The sequence below is a fragment of the Antedon mediterranea genome, chromosome 5, assembly GCF_964355755.1.
Source record: "Antedon mediterranea chromosome 5, ecAntMedi1.1, whole genome shotgun sequence".
In the NCBI taxonomy this organism is placed as follows: Eukaryota; Metazoa; Echinodermata; class Crinoidea; order Comatulida; family Antedonidae; genus Antedon; species Antedon mediterranea.
This window is the reverse complement of record NC_092674.1, coordinates 6,896,605-6,910,472: the sequence shown is the minus strand read 5'-3', so window position 1 is coordinate 6,910,472 and position 13,868 is coordinate 6,896,605. Positions and strand designations below refer to the sequence as shown.

Below are 13,868 nucleotides of genomic sequence, written 5' to 3'. Positions count from 1 at the left end.
TATTGTTGAATAAATGAATTATATTTACATTTATTAACTTAATATTAGTGAATTTGAAATCAGTCTGTCACGTTTTGATTCAGATGAAATATGAAAAGCATCCGATGGCCAACTAATATAAATATTCAACTAATTTGATATACACTCTACACTAAATAAACAACTGTTTTAGTAGTAAAAACGTAATGAAGCATTGATTTATTAAATTTGTTTAATGCTTAATTGTCCCCCAAAAACCTGAAAAATAAAGATTAATAAAATCAGATTTTGAATAGTTCATTTTGCAATTTTAATAAAGTTATTCACTTATATAGAAAAAAAATTATTTCACTTATAAAAAGACAAAACAGTTAGTTTTAACCAAAAACCATTGTCTGTCAGACAATTTAGGTATTTTTTTGCTTTAAATTACATTTTATTTCAGGAAAATATATTTTTTTCCAATTCAGTTTTTGGTCAAAGTGAATAACTAATATGTGACATTAAAATGTATATTTAACAAAAAAAATTGTAGGGAGACAAAATATCTTTAAAGGTTAAAGTTAAAATCTGTTTAATAAATTTAATAAATGAAGATAAATATCCCTAAATATTGTTCTTAAAACGATTTTAAAATGTTCTTATTAAATGATACTAACTACAAAAAACAAAGCACCTATTAAATATAATACTGTAAATACTTAATATTGATGCGGGCTAGGTTATTTCAAATGAAATAAAATTCTTTTACTTCTAAGAACTGTGAAAGTTGATTATAAGACAATGCACAAAGAAAACTCACTGATAAGCTAAAGTACTCTGGGATTGATTCCAGGCACTTTAGTATTATAATCAAGAGATATGCCATTAACTACAAACTAATACTATAGTACTTTACCTCATCCATAGCCCGAACATTGCCTCCCAATCGCAAACATTCAATAACAATATCCAGCCTTCCCGAGTTTGCAGCACATATCAATGGAGTTTGTCCACTCTAAAAGAAAAACGAAACAATAGTAAGTTTAACAGTCACAAAGCAACATCAGTTTAACACACACAGATAAGATCAGACTGAGTGAGAGAGCATGATGAGCTGGCTGGAATGCAAGTATGTACCTGTCAATGTTGGAATACCACTAAGTTAAGTCTCAAGATTGTCTCAGCTGGAAATGCACAGTAGCCTTCATAATCATTTCTGCTATTATATTACGATTATTATATGCTATTGTGAAATGAAAACAAGAGGTCATTCCATAGCAAATATACTTTTCATATTCAACAGCAATTAAAAAACAAATTAGGGAAGTATAACATGTTTTGTTTTGCTGTCTTAGGAATTAGTTAATTACTACCAAGACCTCAAATTAAACCTCCAACACCAGCCACTACCATGTATATCACTATTATCCTCATTCACTATCACCAACCATTAGCACTTCTATAATTGAAGGCATTACATCATAACCAATACCGTTACCATTTACCACAACTAAGTCACTATTGTCACACAATGTGATAACTTTAACACTACCGATACTCACCATTCCAATATCTATAACATAACCATCACTACCACCCTCATCACCACCACATCACTACCATCAACCAATTATTACCAAAACCATCATCCATGTGAAAAACACATCATCATTTAATATCACAAAACCATCACCACAACAACATCATAACTGACACCAACATCATAACCGACACCAACACCACCCCATTATTACCAAAACCATCACCCATGTGAAAACCACATCATTATTTATCTTCAACACTACTATGTAAAAACCATCAACACAACAACATCACAACCGCCACTAATACCATATTACTACCAAAACCATCATCCATGTGAAAACCACATTTATCTCCAACACCAGTATACCATAACAACATCATCACAACCGCCACCAACACCACATTACTACAGTACCAAAACCACATCCCTTTACGTAATAACATAATACTACCAGGTGGCAATATCTCCGACACCACTATACCATAACAATCACCACAACCGTAAAACACATTATCGCCACAATATTATAGTACCAAAACCATCATCACAGATACAATCATTGTCATAATCATAATCATCACAATTTTCACTATAATCATAATACATATTTCTCAAAATCGCACAAGACAATCATTGAATATTTCATAAAAATACACGAGTGTCTGATGACATTTGTTTTTAATGTATTCTGAAATAAGCAAATGTCAAATTCACACAGTGAAAATAAAATCCGAGAAGTTAAGTAGCTAAAAATAATTCTTATAAAAATTGGCAATCACTGATCATTATGCGACAAATATAATAACTTTTTATGCAAACGTGAAGAGTTAAAAAAAATAAATAAATAGGGCAGAGGTTATTGCAGAATACTTCAGAGACAAGGATGATAAAAAATGTTGTGTGTTGATTGTAACAACTTCACCTTTCGCAGAATGTTAACAACAGCAAAGATGGCTGCCGGGACGATAAACATGTGTCTCTTATCAAAGGAAATTCTGTATAGTAAAGCTCTGTCTACACTATCAAACTACTTTGATTAAAAAAAAGTGTTAAAAAAAAAATTTTACTCTCAGGATTTTCTTAAAAGTTACATTTTTTTGCAAATGCAATTGTGCCTTTTTTCATATTTCTATTTATATATACTGTTTTGTAACAAGGGGTTTCTACTTATACGCTATGTTCTATTCTTTTGTTTTGTAATGATTATTTATGTATGTTTATATGAATGAAAATAAAGAAACAAACAAACATATGCCCAAATACGGAAATGATATGACATCATCATGTCCATTATATGGGCAAATTTTTGTTGTCACATAAAGTTTATTAGTGTGCTGCAGACAGAGTTTAACATAATATTATTATTATATAAATATGTATTATTTTTATTCACCAGGTAAGATTATCATGCAATTTAATCTCCCATGAGTAAATTACATATTTAAAAATACCAAAACTAATAACGCTGTTTATGTAACCGTAAAAAAAAGACGCCTTATAAAATATACTCATTAATTCTCACAATACCTTTGGGCTAAATTATTAGATTCGCCTGTTGTTAATTTGCAAATAATAATATACAGTAGCCCAAGGCATTATTTTCTTATTTGTAAAAAAACATAATGTAAAATGTAAATTTATAACTTGTGAAATTATTCTAAAAATTACATATGTTATATACATAGCAAGAAAATAACCAATTACACATATGTGGATCCAAAGGGGGAGGGGGAGGGGGCAATGCTTTCCTTAATCTCCCCTAAATTTTAAAATATGAACAAGATAGGAAATTAGGTTTGGTTCAGCACTTTATTTCCCTTTTAGTCCCCCAATCACACCCTCTATTTCACAAGCCTGGATCCACAAATGTACCGGTTGGGAAACAAACAATGCTTATGTTATTAACAATGGTAATTGGGTAAAGAAATCTTGAGAACCAAGATAAGAGGTTGTTAAGCAATGTATGTATATCATAGTAGAAGAAGACTATTCTATTTGTAGACAAGGAGCTGTTTCTTCTACCTCTCCTCTGTCCTTTTCAAGAAAATAGGGCATTATTGGTTTATCCGGGTAAACTGTTCCAAAAAGTTAATCCTAATTGTGGAGGTGAACACATATCACTGAAAACAGTAGGCATTACCATACTGTTGTACTATGAAAGATTAATATTTTCAAAGTTATGTCTAATACCTTACATCTAGAACTTTAAAAATTGACAGCTCCTATTCCTAGATACACTGCAGAGTCTTTCAATCATCATACGACAACAGTTAAATTTTAAAATTACCAGCTATAATAAGATAAGGGATGAAAACAATTTTAATAAAGAGTTAATTTCTCCTCGATTATATCAGTAGCAACTGCAAAAACATATTAATTTTGATGGGAGAATGATTAGAGAAGACACTATATGGCCTACACCAGGTGAATATTGCACTTTTAACACGGTCAAATGATTTAGCTTTGATTATGCAAACAGTAATTAGAAGAGATATAGACAACGTAATCCAGATAAGCCGTTGTAAGTAACACAACTTGTAAATTATTATTCTACATAGAGTCATTTAGTATGCAATATTATTACACGATCTTTATCATAAAGTACAGGTTAAAACTCATGATTTCGGTATTTTTCACATATTGCTTTCTGGTAAGCACCCAATTTAAGAATTTGGATATTAAAATGTTGGTAAAAGGTCAATTGTTTTGTTGAAAGATTTGTTAAGAGGAGTTGTTGTTTGTTTTAAAGGTGTATTACTTTTTAGGGGGAGAAAGGGCATGTATTGGTTTTTCCAGGTAAGTTAGGCATACAATTGCCTACACCTTGTTTTACTACTTCCTTCTATTGTAAGGTGGCACCTACAGTTATAAATAAATGTATTATTTTCATGACACAGGCCATGTTTAGTGTGTTTACTGGGAAATAACAATCAAAAGCTCAGTTAGACATACCTAGAAAAAAAACATTACCCATCATTGATTCAAAGAAAAGTATTTCCTTACACTATAGTACTATACTAGGGTTTCCCCATAATAGGGATTTTCCTTAAATATGGGTTTTTTCTAAGGAGAGGAGTTTTACTGCACAACTCCTGGTAAGTACAAACTCTGTGGCTCTGAGTAAGCACCTTAGATTGCACGCAAACAGAGCGTTGATGGCCGGTTCCTCAGCATAGGTTGAATTTTTTGTTATTTCATTGGGTTAATTAGGATTTATTTCATGGCTTAAATCTTTTCAATATACAGTACTGTATTTTGAAGTCATTACCAACAAACTGTTTGTTGGTGTCATATATTTCTGTTTTGGAAATAGGTGACTGTAAAACATTTATTATTATTAACAGAGATATACATCAAATAATATTTATAATTAAAATTCATTTATTCATTAATTTGCACACTGTACCAACTAAATTATCCAAATTTAAATTAATTTAAATTAATAACAGCATTGATTGATTTGAATTATAAATTTCTTAAAATTCCATATTAATTATCTTAACAATGGAAAAAAATTACAACTGTAATTTGTAACAATAAACCCATGTATATGATACAGTACATTTCTACTACTACTAGTTCATTATGTTAAAAAAATAAAATGCTTTCATTACGGATTCTGGTTGTATTGTGTTTTTTTTAACCTTGAAATGATGAGAGAACTATCAATTGAATTTTGTCATAGAGACCTTGAATTGGTTAATTAATGATTAAATATATTACATGTGATAATGAGTCATTAGTATACATCGATCAAATGGTCCAATATACTTAATTGATAATTAAGAATAATCTAAATACATGATAGAAACCAGTAGTAGCAGTAGTACATATAATTATTAACAATATACAGGCTCGATTTATTACTATCATTGTGTAACAACCTCCATGGCATTACTGTAGCATTACAAATGATTTATTTATTTATTTTTTTATTACACCTTGGGTGACCCTAAACAGCATATGTTGATAATCATGGAGCCCTCTTGATGAGTGACAATGGTTGTGTGTGTACTAATACACCGGGGTAACCCCCTACTCATCTCGAAAGATGTACTACTGTAGGTTCTTTAAAGTTCATATGAGCCAGATGTGTATACTGGTCCTACGGTTTATAGTCCTTATCCGAGAAGACTTGTTCTACCACCAGAACCATGGAGCGAGTGAGGCTCGAACCCTTACCGGTAATATGGCAAGGTATTACGGTTCCACTGTTTTAACCGCTTGGCCACTCACCGCTCTGATGATAATACACTACCGTATTTTCCGGAGTATAGGTCAAGACTTTGTGGGAAAATTTTAATTGCAAAATCTGGGGGTCGACTTATACTCTGACCATGCGATTTTTGAAAAAAATTGTTCAAAAGCCGTCAGCTGTCAAGGCCCAGCAAGGTCAGACAATGGCCTATCATCAATCACTCACAGAAGTTTTCAATTTAATACCTACATTGTACAAAATAATACAACTCCAACAAGTACTGGTCAATAAAATATTAATATATCACAATTACTCATTTTGATGTTAATATTACGCTTTTAAGATAATTAAGAATAAATAGTTTTCTTTATGCTTCTTATTCACTCTCGCGAAAACATCGTAACACACACCACAGACGTCGGCGGAATGTCCATGCAGCATGTTTGTTATTGCGCGATATTTTCATCTATACACATGCGCAGTTTGTTTGTTTGTTCGTAATTACAATTACTGCGCATGTCTATTGATAAAATAAATTCTACATTTACAGATAACGCGATTTACAACTACTTGCCTGTACAATAATAAGCCTCCTAATGGAAAACTTGTTTTAATTTATTCGAGTGACGCGCAAAAACATCGCTGATGGCAAGTAACGCTACATCGCTGTCATTTATTATAGGCTGGTGAAGACGGCGGCGAAGTCGTCGTCATTACGTCCGTCCGAAGTTGTGTTATTAGCCGATTTTGGGGGTCGACTTATATTCAGGTCATACCAAAATCAACGATATTCTAGGCCAAAGTTGGGGGTCGACTTATACTTGGGGTCGACCTATACTCCGGAAAATACGGTATTATTAATAATAATAGAAAAACATTCTTTTGTACCAGTTCATGTCATCCAGTCAGGATCTACAGTAACTACTGTACTGTGTATTAAATGCTTGGTTTTTACTAGAGACGCAAGGCAACGCGTGATTTGACCAATCACATACAACAGATTATTCAAACTGTCACTTGTGATTGGTCAACTCGCTTGTGTTGCGTCTTTGTCCTTGCGTTGCATCTCTAGTGGGAACCATGCTTTAGTAAGCGTATGCTTTTATAATGGTAGACTAATAGTCTGTTAATCTGTGACGAATTGGTCAAAATTTGCTAGTCTAATGGGCTAGTGAAACTAGTGTTCTGCTCTTTGAACCACAAAGTTTGATATTTATTCTGTGCATTTGGCTTGTGTAGCATAAAAAGAAATTCTTCAGTTTTACATAGCACACAAGAAGATTTGAGTAAAATCCTAAAGGGTTTAATTTAGTTAATTTATCAAAAAGTAAAATATGGGACTCTACTAGCCGTGTTGACAACGTTTTCATCATTTATATAGAAAAACTCAAATTTAAGTATATTACAGTATAATACTTACTCCAAGCAATGAAACATTTAGGATTTAATATTTCACTATTAATTACGTTATCATCGGGGTGATGTCAACTTCTGTATTTTGTTTGTTAACTAAAGGCTATGTCTTAGGGTCCAATGTAGTTCATTGACATTCAAATGTGTGTCTTTTGCAGTCTTACATGAACCAGTTAAAAACCATACAAAGAGCATGTTTACTAGATGGCAGTTGCTTAACTTTACGTAGAATGTATTTTGACTTAAGTGACCATTACAGGTGTAATTGTTGATACTGTATTTATTTAAATTTTAAGCAAACATCGAATTTCTTGGAAAGTCATGTTTGAAAAAAAAATGTTTCCTAAAAGAAATGTGCTCTGAGAAAAACAAGTATTATTATTTTTTTTAATCATTTGTCAAAAGTTCATGATAAAATATAGTGCTTTATTTTCTTGGTAACTGTTTAAGATTAATAAACGCTCCATAAGAGTCAAACACTTTTAGTAATAGCCCAGATCCTCATTTATATGATTGTAAAATTCACTGTACACTAAAATGATAAGGTAAACATTAATCTAAAGAAAACATCACTTGGCGAATCATTGTGATATTTAAAACCACAGAATAGGAGTCTGTAAAATTGTATTTAACAAAACGCATACATAATTAAAATTAATGTATTCAACAACTTGGTAGAGTACATTCACATGCAATATCTTGTGATAGTCGTACAGGACCAATTATTCAAACAAAGTAAAAATTGGACAAAAAAAATAGGCCTTTAAAAATATTATCCAAATTAAAAATAGAGAAACATATTATTGAACATGTTATATAAGAAGAAAATAAATATAACGATAAAAAATAAATTTATTATATAAAATTAAATAATCATTTGTATACAAGAAATAAAAGTGGGTGAAATCCCCACAAAAGAGAAAAAAATTATTAGAAATTCTTCACTGGACATTTGTTATACTATAATTACAAAAGTATCAAAATATATGAGGCATAATTTATGTTGAATTTTGAAGTGAAATTGTAAGTATGGCTATGCAGTATTTTTAGTACGGTATGACATGTTTGTTGTTTTAATAAATATAGCATGGTCTAAATCATTTGTAATAAGATTAACTTCTGTTTAATGATGGTATTTCTGTCTCTGTTTATTATCACTTGTCTCTGGCTATTTTGCGTTCAAGTTTAGTTATTTCATATTATTGTTTAATTATTATATTTATTTGAAAGAGACTTGGAAATGAGGTTTTTATAATTTATTTTACTTTGGTAAATCTTTTAATCACAACACAACATTTAAAGTTTTGTTTTTTTCAAATATTTTACAGTCATTCGTCTTCCAGAACATAAAATTCTGTATTGACTTATGACTGGTTCGTTACAATATCCATTTTAAATCACGTTCAATTCCTAGAAGATTCCCTTTAAATTCAGGAAATTACAAATTGATAATTTTTTTTATAACGAAAAAAAAAATGTAATGATTATATTTTAATCATATGCCACTATCACTACTCACTATTAAAAAGAAAGTTTGCAGTGAAGCACATACAATAATTTACTGTAATGGTGTCTTAATTTATTCGTTCTAGTCGCTAGTATTCTTATGATACATGTCAACTTTCTGATCTGCCCTACTTTATCAGAGTGAAAAAAGACATTAAATGTTTTTTTCATATAATCTGTTTTTCGCTTCTACGAATGATTTCAAGAACCTGTTGTTCTTCATTCTATGTTATAATAACAGATTCTTGCATTAGTTGGTATACTTACATGCTATGTTGCTATACATGTATCAGTAAGTTGATTATTCAAGAATCTGGAAGAACTAAATACTTAATTTTATTTACACTTTTATTTAAAAGATTTTGTAAAGTTCTGTCTACACTATCCAACTACTGTATGTGACAAAAATTATGTGCACATTATATGGACATGATGATGTCATATCACTACCATTTTGGGTACTGAATATCACTACCATATTTTTTGTCCAACTAGTTTAATAATAGTGTAGAGTTTAAAATAGGACTAAATATAATTGATCATTGGTTACACAAACCACAGTGTTGTTGGTAGTCCTTGAGTGCTGCATAAACCGACAATATTCCATGTCTCAAAAAGAAACGATGATGGTGGTTTGTGGGGAGGCTCCTACTTGAGGGTATAGTTCATGCACTATACCATTTGTAGAGAGGGGGATTCAATGAAAACTTTTCGAGTTATATCTTGCTCTTCAAGGAGAAAGGCTATTGTTGGTTTATCCAGGGCAAACTAGGCACGAAATAGATTTTGTATTTATGCCTGTTTTTATATTTTGATGCGATTTTAATTTAATACAATATCTGGTACGAAAACAGCCAAGAAATAGTAAAATACTCATTCTTACACTCATCTATTAAAATTTTGAAACAGACTGAGATAATTTATGAAGACATACCAAGAGTTAACCTTTACATCACTAGCAAAGCAAAGAATTTATAAATTTCTCGTGCACCATTTTGTCAGGTTATGCTATTCAGCATGTACAGGTACTTAGTCAACACATTAATTAGCAGTCGTCGGGGATATCTTTCCACGAGTGCGGCAAACTTTTAAATCAGTTGATGCGGAAGTACAGTAGTAAGAATGATATTGCCTTTGGTAATATATTTATTCATGTTTTATGTAGAATAGCTATTACTATTAGGGATCATGTTGAAATTATTCTACTGCAGTTACTGCAGAAACAACATTTTTGAATGCAATAACTTATGAGAAGGCAGCCACTACAAAAAACAATAAACAGGGTATATGACTTAATACTCAAAAAGTGTGCTAAATTCTGTATTAGCTAAACAGGCTTAAATGGTTTAAAAAATGTAATTACTTCAGTAACTGCAGCAGAATGATTGCGGCATGGACCCTGGAAACTGAACTGCCAAATAAAGTATTAAACAAAAAACAGTAGAAGAATTATTTGATTTAATAATCGATAAGCTGTTAATCAATTAATAAAAATCAAGGAGTTAAATTGAAAGTTTATATTTTCTTGACCATTATCCGACAGGGGTGTTTCATAATTTTGTATATTCGAGTTGTAGCTATCTTCTCAGAAAGAATAGGCAAATGTCGGTTTATCCAGGTAATGAAATAGACTTATTTATGTTCTTGAATAGGTGACAATCAAAAAAACAAAAACCTTATTAAGAGGACACTTTCTACTTATAGTAAAACGCCTCTTATGGGGACACCTTTTGGACCCAACAAAATTAATAGGGGTGTCCTTTCAATAGGGGTGTCCTAAACCCATCAATAGGGGTGTCCAAAACGAGGGCTTCAACTGTAGTACCATAGATACAAGTGTGGAATGTAAGACATTCAAACTCATTAACAGCAGCAACATACATAAGTATGTATGCTTTAGAGTCATACTAATTGAATTAAGGTCAGCCGAAAAGGCCGCTGGGACTTTAGGTGTGCGCTGATCAGCATGTTACTAACTGTAGGCCTACAGTTTGCAATGTTCTCATCAGATGTTGTAGTAATATAGTTTAAAATGTAAATAGGAGGCCTATTTATTTTATGTATATTGTATAATAGATATGGACATTGCCATGGAACTATATTGATATTTATTTAACTGTATATTCTTATTCATTGCGGTAATTCAATACTTGGAAATAATAAGAAATAAGAAAATTACTTCTTTGAATTTTTAAAATGAAGATATTGTACAATCTATTAATTTAAGCAATAAAAGTAAAACTCCTCCTTTGGGACATCCCTATTCAGGGAACACCAGTTTAAGGACACTTTCCTCCAAACAAACAGGGGTACTGCAATATGTCCAATCCCTGTTCAGAGGACAGTCCATTAAGAAGAGAAAATGGAAACGTTAGGTTTCTTAATGAGGATTCTAATCTACTGTATAAAATATTTATCATGTGAAAAATTAATCCAAATAGTTTAAAAATCCAAGTCCAAGTCAACAAGAATAGTGAAAGGTAAAAGAAAAAATACAGATATAACTTAAATATTTATGGTCAGATGTTTTGCTATATGCTTAGGTAATGTTACTGTGTATTCAGCAGCTCTTAGAATGACAATAAATGTACTAAAATCTACCAATAAAATAAATGAACATACACATAAATATCATACCAGTGGTATGTACAAATACAATATATTGGAATACTTGAAATCCATGTTAGACACGTGCCTGCCCTGTGTGTTCTAATCAAGGTGTCAAACATGACAAATTGAATTAAGCCCTCTGAATGTGAAGCTAAAAGTGTTGGATCATAGGTTCTTGGCCTAAACCCAAGCTGTACCAGCTGTGTCATAGCCCAACCCAAGGAAACACCAGCCGTTTATTGGCCAACCCCAATCCACAACACCTTGGCCTACAGTACAGTACACCCGCAAGCAAATCAACACAAGCCTGTTTTTGGCCTACAAGTCCCGGTCCCCAGTTTCTTATTAGCCTAGAATTCTGAGCTCCAGCCTTACCAGCTGCCAATTCATCATCAAACATCTGACAGCCTTTTCCGCATTGTGATTAGTAACCCGTGGTATTTATATATTAAGGTATCTTCATATCAGTAATAAAAATAACTGAACGCTACTGAACTATCAATGCAAAAAAAACAAAGCAAAAAACGTACAGATGTATAATCAGATGTCAGGTGATCAACTGGAGAAATAAAAAAAAAATTCCCCTGCTAGGAATACATAAAACATGTTTATGATATTGTATAAGAAAATTATTACATATCACATTATATTGGATAAAGCACATAAAACACAATTTTCAATTTTAAACTTACAAGGAATTAAAATAAGTATAAATAAGATATAAAGTTTCATACAGTACAATTACCTTTATCTTAAATCGATATTTAATATAAAGTTATAAATAGAAATCAATTATATTTGTCTGCTTTGATTTCTTCATGTCAGAAAAAAAATTATATTAAATTGAAGTTTAATGATAATTGTAAAGGACAGAATGGGATTATATAAGCAGTGATCTGTAGTAGAAATACTAGCAGAAACTATGCTACTATACTAAGAATGGCTTCAATCAGAAGGTATGTATGGCTTTACTAAATCATGAACTAGTACGCAGAGAGACACCTGGAAGATGGGGAGAGGAGTGTGAATGAACTTTTTGTATTTTTGGAAGCTTAGGTTTAAGATATAAAGAGGCCTATAGAGAAGACCACTTTGTATGCACAAGAAAGCCTTTAGTTTAGACCTAAAGACCCAAAACATAGACGAGACCAAAACCAAATAGCTGTGTAAAAATCTCTGTATCTTTGCCAATAATAAAAATACCGGATATACAGTACTTTATTTTTATTCTTTAAACTGTGTATATAAAACTATGGTTCTTTTCTGAATGCAAGAAGATTTAATTGCATTTTCAATTGACTTTTCAGAGATTGAGTTAAGGGGATCATTTTGTCAGAGTGTATCCTAGGCAGGTCTTTACTCTCATTGTGCATGTACACTGGATGTTAAAGAACTGATCATGGTGGGTGAACTGGTGGGTGAACTGGTGGCTGGTTCATATAGGTCTATCCAAAATGTCCAGTTTAATATTAAGGAATAAATTACATTAAATTTTTATTTTACAACCTTTAATTTTCAAGATAATTATTTTCAAGTTTCAAATCAATCTGTACTTATTAAAGTGCCTTATTTGTAAAATAATATTGTAAAAAATCTGGCAAATGTTATTGTAAAATACAGTAGTATCTTGTAATGATATTCATGGTTCCTTGATGTGCTGACTAAAGGAAATGGCATTAGAGTATTAAGCCATTATGATAATGTTATTGAAACTGCTCAAGAAAGATTGCTGGAAAGAAAGAAACCTGACCTGTCAATCCATCAGCAACTTCACCATCGGATCCGCCAGAATTTGAATCATTACTTGGTGAGGAAGATTGTGACAAAGATGATAATAAATGATGATGACAAATATGATTATAATAATGATATAATTTTTATCACAGTATGATGATGATAACAATGGTAATTGTTGAGAGTGAAGATGACAAAGAAAATGTTATACATGTAATCATATAATAACTTGCACTGATTCAAATCAATTCAATTCAAATAGATTTCCTTTCTTTTTTTCTAATAAAGTTATAACAATAATAGCTGTAGTAATGGAATTAACATAGGAAGGGGCCAAAATACTTATCGAGTCCAGCCCCTATAACATAATAATAGTTCGAATATGAAGATGAAGGGCTAGTGTTGCCCGAAAGCTCTGCAGATTTTTCTGGCTGTTTTAATTTATCATCTTGATTTAGCTTATTGCTTATTTTGATGTTATACCTCCATTGAGATCCAGCCACTGATACCCACAGCATTGTCATTTTGTATCTCCGATCCAGCCACTGATACCCACAGCATTGTCATTTTGTCAGTGCTTATTTTGATGTTATACCTCCATTGAGATCCAGCCACTGATACCCACAGCATTGTCATTTTGTCAGTGCTTATTTTGATGTTATACCTCCATTGAGATCCAGCCACTGATACCCACAGCATTGTCATTTTGTCAGTGCTTATTTTATTTTATATCGCCATTGTGATCCAGCCACCGATACTCACAGCATTGTCATTTTTTCAGTGCTTATTTTATTTTGTATCTCCATTTAGATTCAGCCACTGAAACCCTCAGCATTGTCATTTTTTCAGTGCTTATTTTATTTTATATCTCCATTGAGATTCAGCCACTTATACCTACAG

General features: G+C 31.6%; 1 protein-coding gene across 4 annotated transcripts in view; it reads right to left on the bottom strand.

Moving 5' to 3' along the window:
* The window catches only part of LOC140049981 (uncharacterized), a 98,315-nt gene that overhangs the window by 37,397 nt on the left and 47,050 nt on the right, over positions 1 to 13,868 (bottom strand). For all 4 annotated transcript variants that reach the window (XM_072094957.1, XM_072094956.1, XM_072094958.1 and 1 more), the window contains exon 3: positions 878 to 976. In XM_072094957.1, coding sequence (XP_071951058.1) covers positions 878 to 976 — 99 coding nt within the window. The remainder of the gene's footprint in view (positions 1 to 877; positions 977 to 13,868) is intronic.